At 44.7% G+C, this 14,056-nt stretch overlaps 1 protein-coding gene across 2 annotated transcripts in view; it reads left to right on the plus strand.

Annotated features, from left to right (window-relative positions):
* nt5dc1 (5'-nucleotidase domain containing 1) overlaps positions 1 to 10,171 on the plus strand; it is a 104,907-nt gene extending 94,736 nt beyond the window's left edge. Inside the window, exons 10-12 of one of the 2 annotated variants that reach the window (XM_034076320.2) lie at positions 2,152 to 2,325; positions 5,954 to 6,122; positions 7,828 to 10,171. In XM_034076320.2, coding sequence (XP_033932211.1) covers positions 2,152 to 2,325; positions 5,954 to 6,122; positions 7,828 to 7,940 — 456 coding nt within the window. In that variant the 3' untranslated portion in view covers positions 7,941 to 10,171. The remainder of the gene's footprint in view (positions 1 to 2,151; positions 2,326 to 5,953; positions 6,123 to 7,827) is intronic. The other variant, XM_034076321.2, reaches the window with a different exon arrangement.
* Positions 10,172 to 14,056: the final 3,885 nt, after the last annotated feature.

Here is a 14,056-nt window from a genome sequence, read left to right on the forward strand (position 1 = left end):
TGAGTCAAGTGCTTTCCATCTGAGCCACAGCACACACACTGAATCTACCTGACCACACTGCACTCTATTTATTCATGTGTTTATTCCTACTTTTATTTATGCTTGTATCTATTTATACTTATGACACGTTCCGACCTCTATATGAGTGAGGGTCTGAGCTCTCTTAATTCCATCGTGTCACCGGGCCTGGCCCCGGGTACAGGAGGGGTAATATGGTTCTTATTATACATCCATGGGTAATATGAGCGTTGTGTTCAACCGATCTGAATGGCTTCCTGAAGCAGTCACGTGGTATCGACAGGTATCGTTTGTCATCGGTGACGTCACTGGCCCAAAATGACACAAGCCTTGATACATGCTTCACAAAAAGCTTCAGGGATTACTCGACACGCTCCGAAGCCTCGGCGCAATACGTAACATCTAGTGTTTCCCTCAGTGTGCCTTTTACCATGCCTCTATGCCAGTGGTTCTCAAACTTTTTCCGTCGGGCCCCCCCAACACAAATAGTCACGTAATGAGCCAAGTTAACATTTATTAAAATACATCAATATGAACGTGAGCATTCCTTTCAAAAAAATATATAAATCACTTCACAGAACAGTGATAATAAAACACTACAGTGGAATGTTCTACTGCAACACTCACCATGCAAATACACAGTGTACCCGCGGCTGTTACAATCAAGGCTCGATAATCAGCTCACGGCATATAGGTGTAAGCAGGGGTGCTATTTTTTTTAAGTGGGGGGTGAACCTAACCTCCTCTAGGGGGGTCCGGGGGGATGCTCCCCCGGGAAGATGTTTTTTAAATATTGAAGTTAAAAGCATCAATCTGGTGCACTTTGAGAGCAACATGAAGAGATCTATGGATACATCCCTCAACACCCAGATGAAACACAACTGTAATCAGATTGACTTTTTCTTTATGGATATTTTACAAATCACTCCCCTTTCAAACTGTATTCTTGTTTTACTGCCATATAGTATTTCATACCTGTTTTTCATTTATTCTCTTATTTTTTTATACCTATAAAGGTGTGCCTTGGAAATAATTGTTTACATTAATCGTGACCAAACTGTTTGAGACCCACTGAGATAACTAATCTCAGTGGGTAATCTAAACTGAGAGTCCTTTACCTCACTGAGCTGAGGTTATCTGAGCCTCTCAGTCTGACGGGCGAGAGTTCTTCCTCCACCTTGTTGTTGAAAAAGCTCCTTATATCCGTTAGCGTAGCTAGCTAGCACCAGATGCTAACAACAAGAATCTCCGGTACCGGTGCGCGCTCGCGCACGCACACAAAATGGCTCGTTCCACACACACACACAGAGCAGAGCCTTCCATCCTCAACATGTACATTACACACCTGTGTCCTACAGCACCCTCATAGGTTTCTAAGCGTAACTTCTGCCGGTCATGCCGACGCCATAACCATTTTCTTTACCAATTTTTTTTTTTAATTTTTTTTTAAAACCATTACCATTACGCTCATCAACCATCTGCTGACTAACAGAATGACCTTTAATAGCACTGTGTGTGCTACTGCTTGTTCCCACTGAAGAAACTCAACGTTGACTTTGATGAAATGTAATATGTCAACAGATTTGCTAACTCTATTAGGTTAGTTGAAAGCAACAATATTAAGTTAAACCTATTATTTTTTATTTAAAGCCTAGGTTCCAGTTTTTTCAGTGTAGTAATAATGCCAGCATGCTCATTCATTGATCACTAAATAACGTATAATGAACTGGCCTTTTACTGTGTAGCCTCATTCTACTAAAACATCAGCATCCTTCTGTGTCTTGTCCTTTTAATCTCCAGTGTCACTCTCCTCACTCCATGGCTCTCCTTTTGGAATAAAGTGAAACGCTCGTTGAAATGGGATTTTAAGCTTTGAGCAGCGTGCGCCTGCACTCCGCTCTGGAATGCGTCTCAGCTTTCTCTTCTTTTCCATGAGAGGAGGACAAAGGAGAGGAGATGGTCAAAGAAATCATGATGACTTTTGCAGACTCATCATGTCTGGTCTTGTTTACACTGGGGGGTCGTAAGACATATGCCAGCTGACTACTGCTAAGAGAATCCATCTTTACCACTGCACTTAAACTATTGTGCAGCTGCAAACAGTCTGTCCTCTGTCCCCTTCTCCCTCTGCAGGTCGTGTATTTTGGAGATAGCATGAGGTCGGATATGTTCCCTGCCAGCAGCTTTGGGAAGTGGGAGACAGTGATGATCGTGGAGGAAATGGAGGGGGAGGGCGTCCCGAAGAGTGACGCAGCGAAGTGTAATGAGGCCCAAGTGGAGCCGCTGGAGAAAAGGGGAAAGTTTGAGGTGAGTTCAGAGGAGCAGCTGTTTCCCTTTAGCGGTGACTGCTGCTCCTCTGCTGGAAGCCTCACCGGCCGCTAACACTCGTTCCCAACTGTCTGTGGTCGTGTTGCATTGTGGGTAGTGCAGACGCCAGCTTTTGACAAGGAAGAAAAATGTGTAAAATGAAAAAGGTGATATCTTTGGTTCTGCTGCTTCGATTTTAGCCTTTTTTTAAGTAACAGTGAGAGAGCTCAAAGGGAGCAGCCCTCCTGGGAAGAGGTGGGAAGTAACTAAGTACATTTACTCAAGCACTGAACCTAAGTACAAGTTTGAGATACTTTTACTTTACTTGAGTAGTATTTCCATTTTATGCTACTTTCTACTCCACTACAGTTCAGAGGTAACGTGTACTTTTCCTCCACTACATGTATTTAATCCCTCTAGTTACTTCACAGATCTGGATGAATGGTGTGAAATCTAATCAAGTGTTGAATCAGACTTTAGTTCCACCTGGAGTAAATCCACCAGCTACCCTGCAGTCTACAAAGTACTTCAGACTAGCTGCCCCTTCACCAGCTACCCTGCAGTCTACAAAGTACTTCAGACTAGCTGCACCTTCACCAGCTTTGAGAACACTTTCATGATCAATCATTATAAAACATATCATAGATATTATTCTGACATGGCCCAATCTGCACAACGACTACTTTTACTGTCTTTCACTATATTTGATGAGAATACTTTTCTACTTTTACTTGAGGAACATTTTGAATGCAGGACTTTTACTGTAACAGAGTATTCCTACACTCTGGTACTTCTACTTTTACTCAAGTACAAGATCTGAGTACTTCTACTTTTACTCAATTACAAGATCTGAGTACTTCTACTTTAACTAAGTACAAGATCTGAGTACTTCTCACCTCTGCTCCTGAGGTATATAATATGATGATGCCCAAAAATTTGACATAATACCACCTCCTGCTGGCGGAGCCTCGCAGCAGCGAAACCATGCCGCGCCACACTAATCGCGCCGCATAAGCTCAGGTGAGGCCCCCTCCGCGAGGTGAGGCCCCCTCCGTGAGGTGAGGCCCCCTCCGCTAGGTGAGGCCCCCTCCGCGAGGTGAGGCCCCCTCCGCTAGGTGAGGCCCCCTCCGCTAGGTGAGGCCCCCTCCGCGAGGTGAGGCCCCCTCCGCAAGGTGAGGCCCCCTCCGCAAGGTGAGGCCCCCTCCGCTAGGTGAGGCCCCCTCCGCTAGGTGAGGCCCCCTCCGCGAGGTGAGGCCCCCTCCGCGAGGTGAGGCCCCCTCCGCGAGGTGAGGCCCCCTCCGCTAGGTGAGGCCCCCTCCGCAAGATGAGGCCCCCTCCGCAAGGTGAGGCTCCCTCCGCGAGGTGAGGCCCCCTCCGCGAGGTGAGGCCCCCTCCGCGAGGTGAGGCCCCCTCCGCAAGGTGAGGCCCCCTCCGCGAGGTGAGGCCCCACGCAGTCTGCGTGATCTTCCTGAAGGGAGGGACGGCCCTGTTCCAATCTAATACACTTATGTGAACTATGTTGATATAGTACATTTGATTAAAGTCAACGTTTAATATGTTCAATGCATTACGATATGCTCTTTAATTATTTCTCCAATGTAAATGAGCTGCGACATTTCCTTTGTTCTGAAAACATCTTTTTAAATTGGTATCTTGTACGATGAGAAGTCTTATTTGAGTCATGTGTTGGAGAACCTTCACACAGATTCAAATAAGCATACGCATACAGTGGCAGTGCAGAGTCTGTTCGTGATGTCTCTGATCCCTCTCATCTGGGTTGGATTAGTTCTGCTTTTCCTGCTGAAACAAATTCCTCCTTCTTCTTTTTTGTTCTCCCTTCTCAAATATTATATTTATATATATTTGGTACAATCTCCATGACAGCATGATCTAAACCTTTCAGATGTGTTTTCCTCCTCTCTGAATACCATAGAGCAGTTCCTGATGGCATCAGCTGATTTTGTGCAAGGCACACATTTCTCACCGTGAGGTTTCACTTCCTGTGGGCGAACCCTCGCTCATCCTCGCCCTGTGTGTAGAACTCATGTGATCATAGCTAACAACGTAGAGTCTCAGAGCCAGAGGTGGGAATGAAGTACAAATACTTTGTTAATACTTCAACCGATTTTTCTCCACCATTTATTTTTCTGACAACTTATTACTTGTACTCCTTATTACTGTTTAACAAAATACTACTGTACTTTGTACCTCTTACATTTTCAAAACAGGCTTGTTACTTTAGTTTTAATCTGCATTTGGTAGCATGATCATTATTGTTTAGTCATTGCGCACCTATTTCAAACGGGGCCAGTAGCCTACGAAGCTATTTCAACGAGGCCAGTAGCCTACGAAGCTATTTCAAACGGGGCCAGTAGCCCACGAAGCTATTTCAAACGGGGCCAGTAGCCTACGAAGCTATTTCAAACGGTGCCAGTAGCCTACGAAGCTATTTCAAACGGGGCCAGTAGCCTACGAAGCTATTTCAACGAGGCCAGTAGCCTACGAAGCTATTTCAAACGGGGCCAGTAGCCCACGAAGCTATTTCAAACGGGACCAGTAGCCTACGAAGCTATTTCAACGAGGCCAGTAGCCTACGAAGCTATTTCAAACGGTGCCAGTAGCCTACGAAGCTATTTCAAACGGTGCCAGTAGCCTACGAAGCTATTTCAAACGGGGCCAGTAGCCTACGAAGCTATTTCAAACGGGGCCAGTAGCCTACGAAGCTATTTCAAACGGGGCCAGTAGCCTACGAAGCTATTTCAAACGGGGCCATTAGCCTACGAAGCTATTTCAACGAGGCTAGGCAGAAGCAGCAAGAAGAAGGGCTAATGTTGGGGAAGAGGAAGATGCAGGACTGAGACGTTGACTTGAATTAAATGTATTATGTCAACAAATTAGACATAACTGTATTAGGTTAGTAGAAACGTAATACTATTGCTTTCAACTAGCTTCAGAGAGAGACAGGCGAAGTTAGCCACATGGACTCCACTGAGAACAGAGACATCCTAATGACCCACGGCCATGTATGAGGGAGGTGTTCTATAAAACAGCTGGTCGTTCAGCTACTTTTTACTTAAGTACATTTCAAAGCCCATACTACTTCAGTCAACAAGTGTAGTCAGTATTTCACCAGAGTATCTTTAAACACGGAGTCTTTACTTCTCCTTGACTGAAGGATGTGTGTACCCCTGCCCTCTCTGCTCAGACCTAATGATTCATGCAGCCGTCAGAAAAGCCCCAGCTTGAAGTTTATGTAGCTGAGGGTGGAATTCCTTCCTCCTTCTACCAGGTCTGCACATGTCCCAGATGAATGTGAGCACAGTCTCAGTCAGGTGTGTGTGTGTGTGTGTGTGTGTGTGTGTGTGTGTGTGTGTGTGTGTGTGTGTGTGTGTGTGTGTGTGTGTGTGTGTGTGTGTGTGTGTGTGTGTGTGTGTGTGTGTGTGTGTGTGTGTGTGTGTGTGTGTGTGTGTGTGTGTGTGTGTGTGTGTGTGTGTGTGTGTGTGTGTGTGTGTGTGTGTGTGTGTGTGTGTGTGTGTGTGTGTGTGTGTGTGTGTGTGTGTGTGTGTGTGTGTGTGTGTGTGTGTGTGTGTGTGTGTGTGTGTGTGTGTCTCTGTCTCTGTCTCTGCAGGAGCAGGGCATGAAGGCTCCGTCTGACGTGTCCCAGCAGTGGGGCTCCTACTTCGTGGACTCGCAAGGCAGCGGAGGGGGGGGCGAGGAGAGCCAGAAACTGACCTGGTGCTGCCACTGCATCCACAAATACAGCACCATGGCCATCCCCAGTGTGGAGCACATAGCAGGTACGGGGCTGCAGACACATGGCAGACATGGTGGACGGAGAGAGAGCCGATCATAATACCTGTAATCATTATGATGAACTTCAACAAAGTGCTGCAACGTCCAATACAAGTTCAAAAGTGACGACAGAACATGTGCCCAGAATTAAAACACTGCCATTTGAATCCAGTTACATGTTAACAACTACAAAAGGACACTTAGTAGGAGACAGTGGAATCAACTTAAATATATATTATATAATACAAGTGAACATGGACTTGGTGAAGCATATCATATCAACTTGTGGCTCTTCCTGTACTTTCAAACGGATGTCATTAAATAAAGGATCCTCTCACGACACTGATGTCCCTCAGCTTACAAGTAGTGTGACAAACACAAACTCTTGTATTATGTTCTTCAACCGAGCAATCAATACGGTTGCAAAAATGTCAGATGCAATTCCTTCTGCGGGCCGTTCTGTAGAGCGACAGAGGCAGCGTGGCTGGAATGACTCATCACTACTCAGGATTAAATAAATCAATTACTGCGTCTGCTCGTGTGTGCACGTGTTGGTGGTACCCACGGCAGACGGGTTTATAGAAGCAGATGAGAAGCTGAACAACACATGTGTCCTGAAGGCCAGCACTGCACTGGGTCAAGGACAACGTGGTGGTGCTCTTAAAGGATAGGGTTGAGATAGAATTATAAAACAAATATCATATCATAAGATACATTCCTTTTCTATTTTAGGGTGGAGAATTCTTCCCTTACATCAGGGGTGTCGAACTCAATTTCATCGCGGGCCACATCAGCATTATGGTTGCACTCAAAAGGCCGGTTGTAACTTTAAGACTATATAAAAATACATATATAAATATATCATATATATAAAATAATGTATTATATTACATCATTGCCTCTGCATTGGATTATCATCGGATAGGGTAATAACTTCATAATTAACTTCGTCTGAAAGCAGAAGTCTAGGGCAAGTCTCTTCAGTGCGTATGTCCCAAAATGATTTTAAAAGAAAAGCCAAATTCTGGAGAAAAAAGAAATAGAAGTGACATTTTGAAATAAAAATCTAATTCTGAGAAAAAGGAATTCTATGAAAAAATGCATATTCTGAGAAAAAAGTCATATTTGAGATGCATTGTGGGACATGTAGTTTATGCGCAACGTGCTTCTGTAGCATGTAACCGTATAATAATCATATTATATTCTTTGCAAGCTCTTGTGGGGCCACATAAAATGAAGTCGCGGGCCGAATGTGGCCCCCGGGCCTTGAGTTTGACACCCCTGCCTTACATGAATGTGAAATATCTGCAGAGGTTATTTATCGTTATTTGTGATGTTTAGTGCCATGTCTTTTTGGAGGCAAGAGGTCAAACGTCCTCTGGAGCGGACTCTTTGTCATTAGCTGTTTTCAGAACCAGAATGGCTTTGAGTCCCGCAGCGAGGACATGTGCAGTGTTACAGCAGGTTCAGAGCCAAAGATAGCTTCATATTTAAGAAGCATGCATACACATATTAAAGATAAAAGTAGAATTACACAATTGACAAAATACACATCCAGCACCATAACAGTTGTGAGGTAGCGACCAGGTGATAGTATTAAAGGTGGAAGTATATATATATAGGTAACATATCAGCAGTGGTGCATTCAGATGCAGGTGGTCTGCGTGGATAACCCGCTGTTGACTTCCCTGTATGACTTCCCTCTTCCAGATCTCCCTCTGGATTACAAGTTCCCCAGGTTTTCTCCGGACAAGCCCTGCACCACGGGCTACTACCCCCGGCCCCCGGATTCTTTGCTGAAGAGGTGCGAGAGTCTGTCATAAAAGAAGAAAAGAGGGAGAAAGTAAAAGTCCTCCCTTGCCCCTCGCCTCAGGAGAGGAATGTCAGTTCCCCACCTGACCCCCGCCATCTGTGCAGCACAGGAAGCACCCCCCCCATTCAGAGAAACCATGTGAATGTAAGCCACAGTATCTCTGTAATAACGCCGACATTTCAACGTGGTTTTGTGGTCTAGTGTTTGTGGAAATACGACAATTAAAGTGTGTCTGCATTCAGTAGTAATAGGAAGTGTAATGTTTATGTTTTATGTGTGAGGGCATTATTATTTCCAACGGTAGATTGTTTTAAAATCTGAATTCTATAAACTGTTCCATAATAAAGTGAAAATGTGACCGTCTCTTTATCAGTGAAGTGATTACCTCAAAGCGTTACCCAGACTGTCACTGTGTTCGTCGGTATCTCTGTTGATGTGAAGTACTTTGTACAAATAGTTTCACTGTATGAATGTTGGTACCACCCTTAGGTGTATGGTCTGCTGTGTCCCTGTGTGAGTCTCGTGGTGGAAGGTGTTAATATTCAGGTCATTGTTGCTGACCCACTGGCACAATGCTGCTCTGTGTGTTGGCTGTTTCTAAAACACAACTTTGTGAAACTTTTCAAAATAATAATCATAATAATGGATGATAAAGACTATGCTAGATGTTCTCTGTATTCTTTCTGGTGCAACAGTGACATGTGCTATGTAAGTGATTGTGTAAGATGTTGACTACGTGTGCTTCATTCATACTGTATGCAGTACTACATGGAGATATGCTTACCGACGTCTGGATGGTTGTTGGTCGGTGTGCATAGATAAGTTGCGCCATAATATTGAACAGACGAATGTGGAGGTTTCTTTAGATCACTGACAATTGGTTTCACATTTGCCTCTGTGCTCTGGGGAATGTTTAGCCTAGCTTAGCGCTGGACCACTGTTAGCCTCAGTCAGGAAAATACAACTTGCAACAAATACAATGAAATGTTAGCTTGTCAAAAAACAAACATGCGAGAACTCCAAGAGTCGGTGGGGTTTATTGACTGAGTCAGGGGTGTGGGCAGATGCAGGGTATCGCTGGGTTCACAGAACTCAGGTGTTCAGCAGCAGGCTGGTTTGCAAAGGGGCCGGCCAGTGACCTATGTCCTCTTGTTAGTTTCAGAGGGATCACAACTAGCGGCCCGGTGCCGGCAGGTCACACGTGGGACAACGAGTGTGTGTGTGTGTGTGTGCTGCTGGACAATGAGGCAGACGTTACTGCGGTGCTAATCGCTAGTATAGATTTGAATATAATGTCCATCTAACCCTTAAACATTAACATTTCTATTGAAACTTTTAATATTATATTGTAATATTAATTACACAGCTTTACTATAGGTTGATTTGTTTGAACAAAATATGCAAGTAAATGTATGATGTATTCCCGCTGCTGTTACCTTCTCTGTTTGGTAATCATCGTTTGGTTTTTCTGGTATTGTGAGTTTCGCATTTAGTTAAAATCGTTTTCACCTCCTTGCACGGCTGGAAAACCCCTCCAGCTTACTGGGAATCGCCCTCACAGCTTCACTCATTGGTAAATACATATGTTGTTGCTTGATTGACCTCTGACTCAGCTGATGGTGATAGTTCTCTTTTGGACTTTCTGAGCGACTGTCAATCTAATGCTGGACGTAATCTCAATGTGTCTCTTGGTCAACCTTTTTTAAATGTATTTCATTAACAATACAACATGTAAATAAAACCAGTTTAGATCTTAGAGGTTTCGATGGAGCCTGACTGGCTTCTTGGCTAGCTGCTAGCTTGTTTGCTATACATGTTCTTTTAGCCTTTGTGCTAAGCTCGGCTAAACATCCCAACCCTATGATGAGCACACAGAGGTGATGCTGCATTCAGTTCCTTATCGGGCTCTGAGGAGGTCACCAAACAAGAGAGTTTCCCAGATGTCCTTTTTACATGGCCATTCTCTCACAAACTAGAAAGAAGCAGCACACAGCTTCAGTGTGTGTGAGGCCGGTCGTCCAGAGTGAGTATTACTTTGCTGAGTGTGCAAATGTTTTGTGCATACAGCTGTGGTGATTGTACCTTTCTTTCCTCACCTGCACAGGAACATTTGACATGCACATTTGCCTTATGTTGGAGTCATTTGTGGTCTAAAGTTCTTGGAAAACACAGGGAAAGTTACATTCTGTGTTCAAGTGTTAAAGTACTGTCAATGAAATAAAATGTTCAACAATTTTCTTACATAGTTCTCTTTGAGTTTTCTTTGCAAACAAAGACAGTGTTCTGTATTCACACACAGTACACATTCATTATTATACATCTGGGTAACACAGGTTTAAAGAGGAACACATGCAGCCAAGTACGAGACATGAGCCAGTTTACTTATGATGGTGATTCATTTCTGTAAATGGGAAGAAGCAAGAAGGACTTTTCTTGCACCATGTTCCCTATAGTCACAGGCTAATCCCCTCAGTGTATTGGATTGAGAAATGGGTGCTTTTATTTCTTGTTGAATGCTGGACATTTACTTGTAATTAAGTATTTTATCATTAATGTATTGGTACTTTGACTCAAGTAAAGAATGTGAATACTTCACACACTTACTGTAGACAGAGGTGGGAGAAGTATTCAGATCTTGTACTTAAGTAAAAGTAGTACGAGAATGTAGGAATACTGTTACAATTAAAAGTCCTGCATTCAAAATGTTCCTCAAGTAAAAGTAGAAAAGTATTCTCATCAAAATATAGTGAAAGTAGCGACAGTAAAAGTAGTCATTGTGCAGATTGGTCCATTTCAGAATAATATATATACGATATGTTTTATAAAGATTGATCATGAAAGTGTTCTCCAAGCTGGTAAAGGTGCAGCTATAGTTGAATGACTTTGTGCATCTATCTAAAGTCAGATCCACTCGTGTCTTAGACGGGGCAGTGATATCATAAAACTATACGCTTTCAAACACTCGGTAGGCCTAGTTATTTTTTAACCAGTTGTTCTGTATTCACCTTGCAGGTGCAGCTAGTGGCTTGTATCCTGGATTATATGTTTAAGTCATGGATGTTTAAAGCTCATATTTGTCTAATATTAGTTTACTTTTCATTAATGAAGTATGACGCTGCGCTGTCAGTACACTTGTCCCTGTTTGTGATTGGTCAAATGTAGCTAACCCCGCCCCTTTCACGTGAACGCGCTCTCAGCTGGAGAGAGAAACCCTGGCTTGATTTACCGAGTTGATAACCAGCGTCGTAGCACCGCTTAGCGAGATCTCGTTTGTTAGTTTGTTGTTGTTGGTTTGTTTGTTACTCAAACATATCCAGGGTCTGTTGAACTGGCTTCGTAGTACAGGGCACGGGTGGCTAGCAGCGCTAATGTCAAAGACACAGACATTATTCTTTCACACACAGTGACGTCACAAGCTACCCACAATGCAACACGCGCCATATATATATAAATACGGCCATTTTCCTGGAGGTGCAAATATCCTGGAGGTGCAAATATAAACAGCTAGCTAACGTAGCCAGGCAGAGCGCACTAGGTTTGTTTTCTGAATTAACGACCGAAGAAATCGCTGCATGTCTTCGGATTACATCTCTGGACTTGAGGGGTGTGCTCGAGGTCGTTACCAGCGTAAACTAGAGCTGTGTGGGTTGTCGGATTGCCTTTACAGACTGAGTCGATTTTGGCTGCATCTACGTCTAATTTCTGGAAACACCAGGTGAATACCCCACTTGTCACAATAATATTATCATGCCATTGCATATATGTGGTATTTTAGAGTTGACTAGATATTGATTAAGGCAATAGACTATGATATTCAGTACAGCAAGCTTAGCAACACCTAGACGGTGTACGGCTAAACCCTTGGCCTGCTTGCACCTCGCGTAAAACGGCGGATACCGGAAGTACGGTGTCGCCCTCGGCCCAATACCCGTATGTGTGTGTGAAAGAATATTTGTATTTTACCAGGATGCAGTGACACAAATATTTGGGAAGGCTTAGCCTTCCCTAGCCTACAGCACCCGCCGCCCCTGCATTCAAGCCTGCATTACAATAGGCAGGGCCTCTCAGCTGATTGTGTAATGTATACAACAGCGTGAGTGACGAAGTCATCTTCCAGCTAAAAAAGCATTCAAATACCGCATTCAAAAACTGAAGAACTCAGTGTGCATCTAGACCGGATGACGACAATACCTATTGACGCAGCAACCACTGTAAGTTATATTCTTGTTTAATTAGACTTCTCTATTTCATTTATTCTACTCTGTTATTGTAGCTAAAACGGCGCTTTTGAGAGATTTTAAATCTCAGATCTGCTCACGTGAACCCGTTACACAGGTCTCAGTGGGCACTCAAGCCTGCATTACAATAGGCAGGGCCTCTCAGCTGTCGCCCATCAGCTGTAGAGAGTTAACTAATTAGAGGGGCGTGGCCCCACAGCTGTGAGAACTCAGCAATCAGGCGTCCATTTTAGGTAGCTCTTTCCTTGAGCGTCAGCTTCAGCGTCAGACATTGGAGTCCTGCGGGAGTAAGACTGACAAAGACATTGGAGTCCTGTGGGAGTCACGAGGGTGGCAAAGAGGAGGCAAATCCTACTCTGATTGAGCTAAGTATCGCTGGTGTCTTATTTTCTTTTCTTTAGCTTTCTAGCCCCTCATGCTATAATCATGTGTATTTTCTCCATTCCTGTTCATGTGTCTTCTCGCAATTATCACTGGCCCCGTGTATCTCCTAATCGCAATAACTGGCCTGCTCTCGTCTATCCCACGTGCTCCACTGACATCCAACATCTAGTTTCAGGCGGCCTGTGGAACTGCCAGTCAGCTGTTCCTAAGGCTGACTTCATCTCTGGCTACGCCTCCCTGCAGTCTCTGGATTTCCTTGCTCTCACTGAGACGTGGATTACTCCATCCAACACATCCACCCCAGCAGCTCTCTCCACAGCATATTCCTTCTCCCATACACCCAGACCCACTGGCAGAGGAGGTGGCACTGGTCTCCTGCTCTCTCCCAAATTGAGCTTTTCCCTCTTCGAGCTACCTAACTTCACTCCTTCCACCTTTGAATTCCATGCCGTCACAGTAACCCATCCTATACAATTAACCATTGTTGTTCTCTACCGTCCACCAGGCGCCTTGGGGGACTTCTTGGGGGAATTAGATCATCTCCTCACACACATCCCTGAAACTGGCCCTCCCGCTGTACTTCTCGGAGACTTCAACCTCCAGACGGGGAAGATAGACGAACTAACATCTCTGTTATCCGCCTTTGCTTTCTCACTGTCTCCGTCCCCACCAACTCATAAAGCTGGCAATGTCCTTGATCTCATATTCTCAAGGAACTGCACTACTTCTAACCTCTCTGTAAACCCGCTCCACACATCCGATCACTTCTTCATTTCTTTCTCTCTACCCCTTTCCAAACATAACAAACTAATCTCTTCCCATCCTGCACCTGTCCGCCGTAACCTTCGTTCCCTCTCCCCCTCTACCTTTGCCTCATCGGTGCTCTCAGCCCTCCCTTCCTCTGACTCGTTCCAACTCCTGCCTCCAAACTCTGCTGCGGAAACTCTCCTCTCTACTCTCTCATCCTCTCTGGACTCTCTCTGTCCTCTCACATCTCGGCAGGCTCGTCAGTCCTCTCCTGCTCCCTGGCTAAATGACGCACTGCGTGCTAATAGAACCGTCCTTCGGGCAGCAGAGCGGAAACGGTGGAAATCCAAACACCGCGACGACCTCCTAACCTATCAGGCTCTCCTCTCCTCTTTCTCTGCTTCAATCTCTCAAAAAAAGCACTTTCTTTCAAGATAAGATCCAATCTTCCTATTCCAATCCTAAAAAACTATTTTCCATCTTCTCCTCCCTCCTGGACCCCCCCAAAGCCCCTTCCCCCTCCTCCCTTCTGTCAAGCGACTTTGTTAACCACTTTGAAAACTCACCTTTACTCACCGCTGGGTCACCAGACCCTCCTTCCACCCACACACTAACCTCCTTTTCCCCTCTCTCGCCAAGTGAGGTTCTTACCCTCATTACCTCTGCCCGCCCTACCACCTGTCCTCTGGACCCTATCCCCTCAAACCTCCTTCAGACTATCGCTCCTGATATTCTACCGTTTCTCACCCATTTCATC

The sequence above is a fragment of the Pseudochaenichthys georgianus genome, chromosome 24, assembly GCF_902827115.2.
Source record: "Pseudochaenichthys georgianus chromosome 24, fPseGeo1.2, whole genome shotgun sequence".
NCBI classification, from domain to species: Eukaryota; Metazoa; Chordata; class Actinopteri; order Perciformes; family Channichthyidae; genus Pseudochaenichthys; species Pseudochaenichthys georgianus.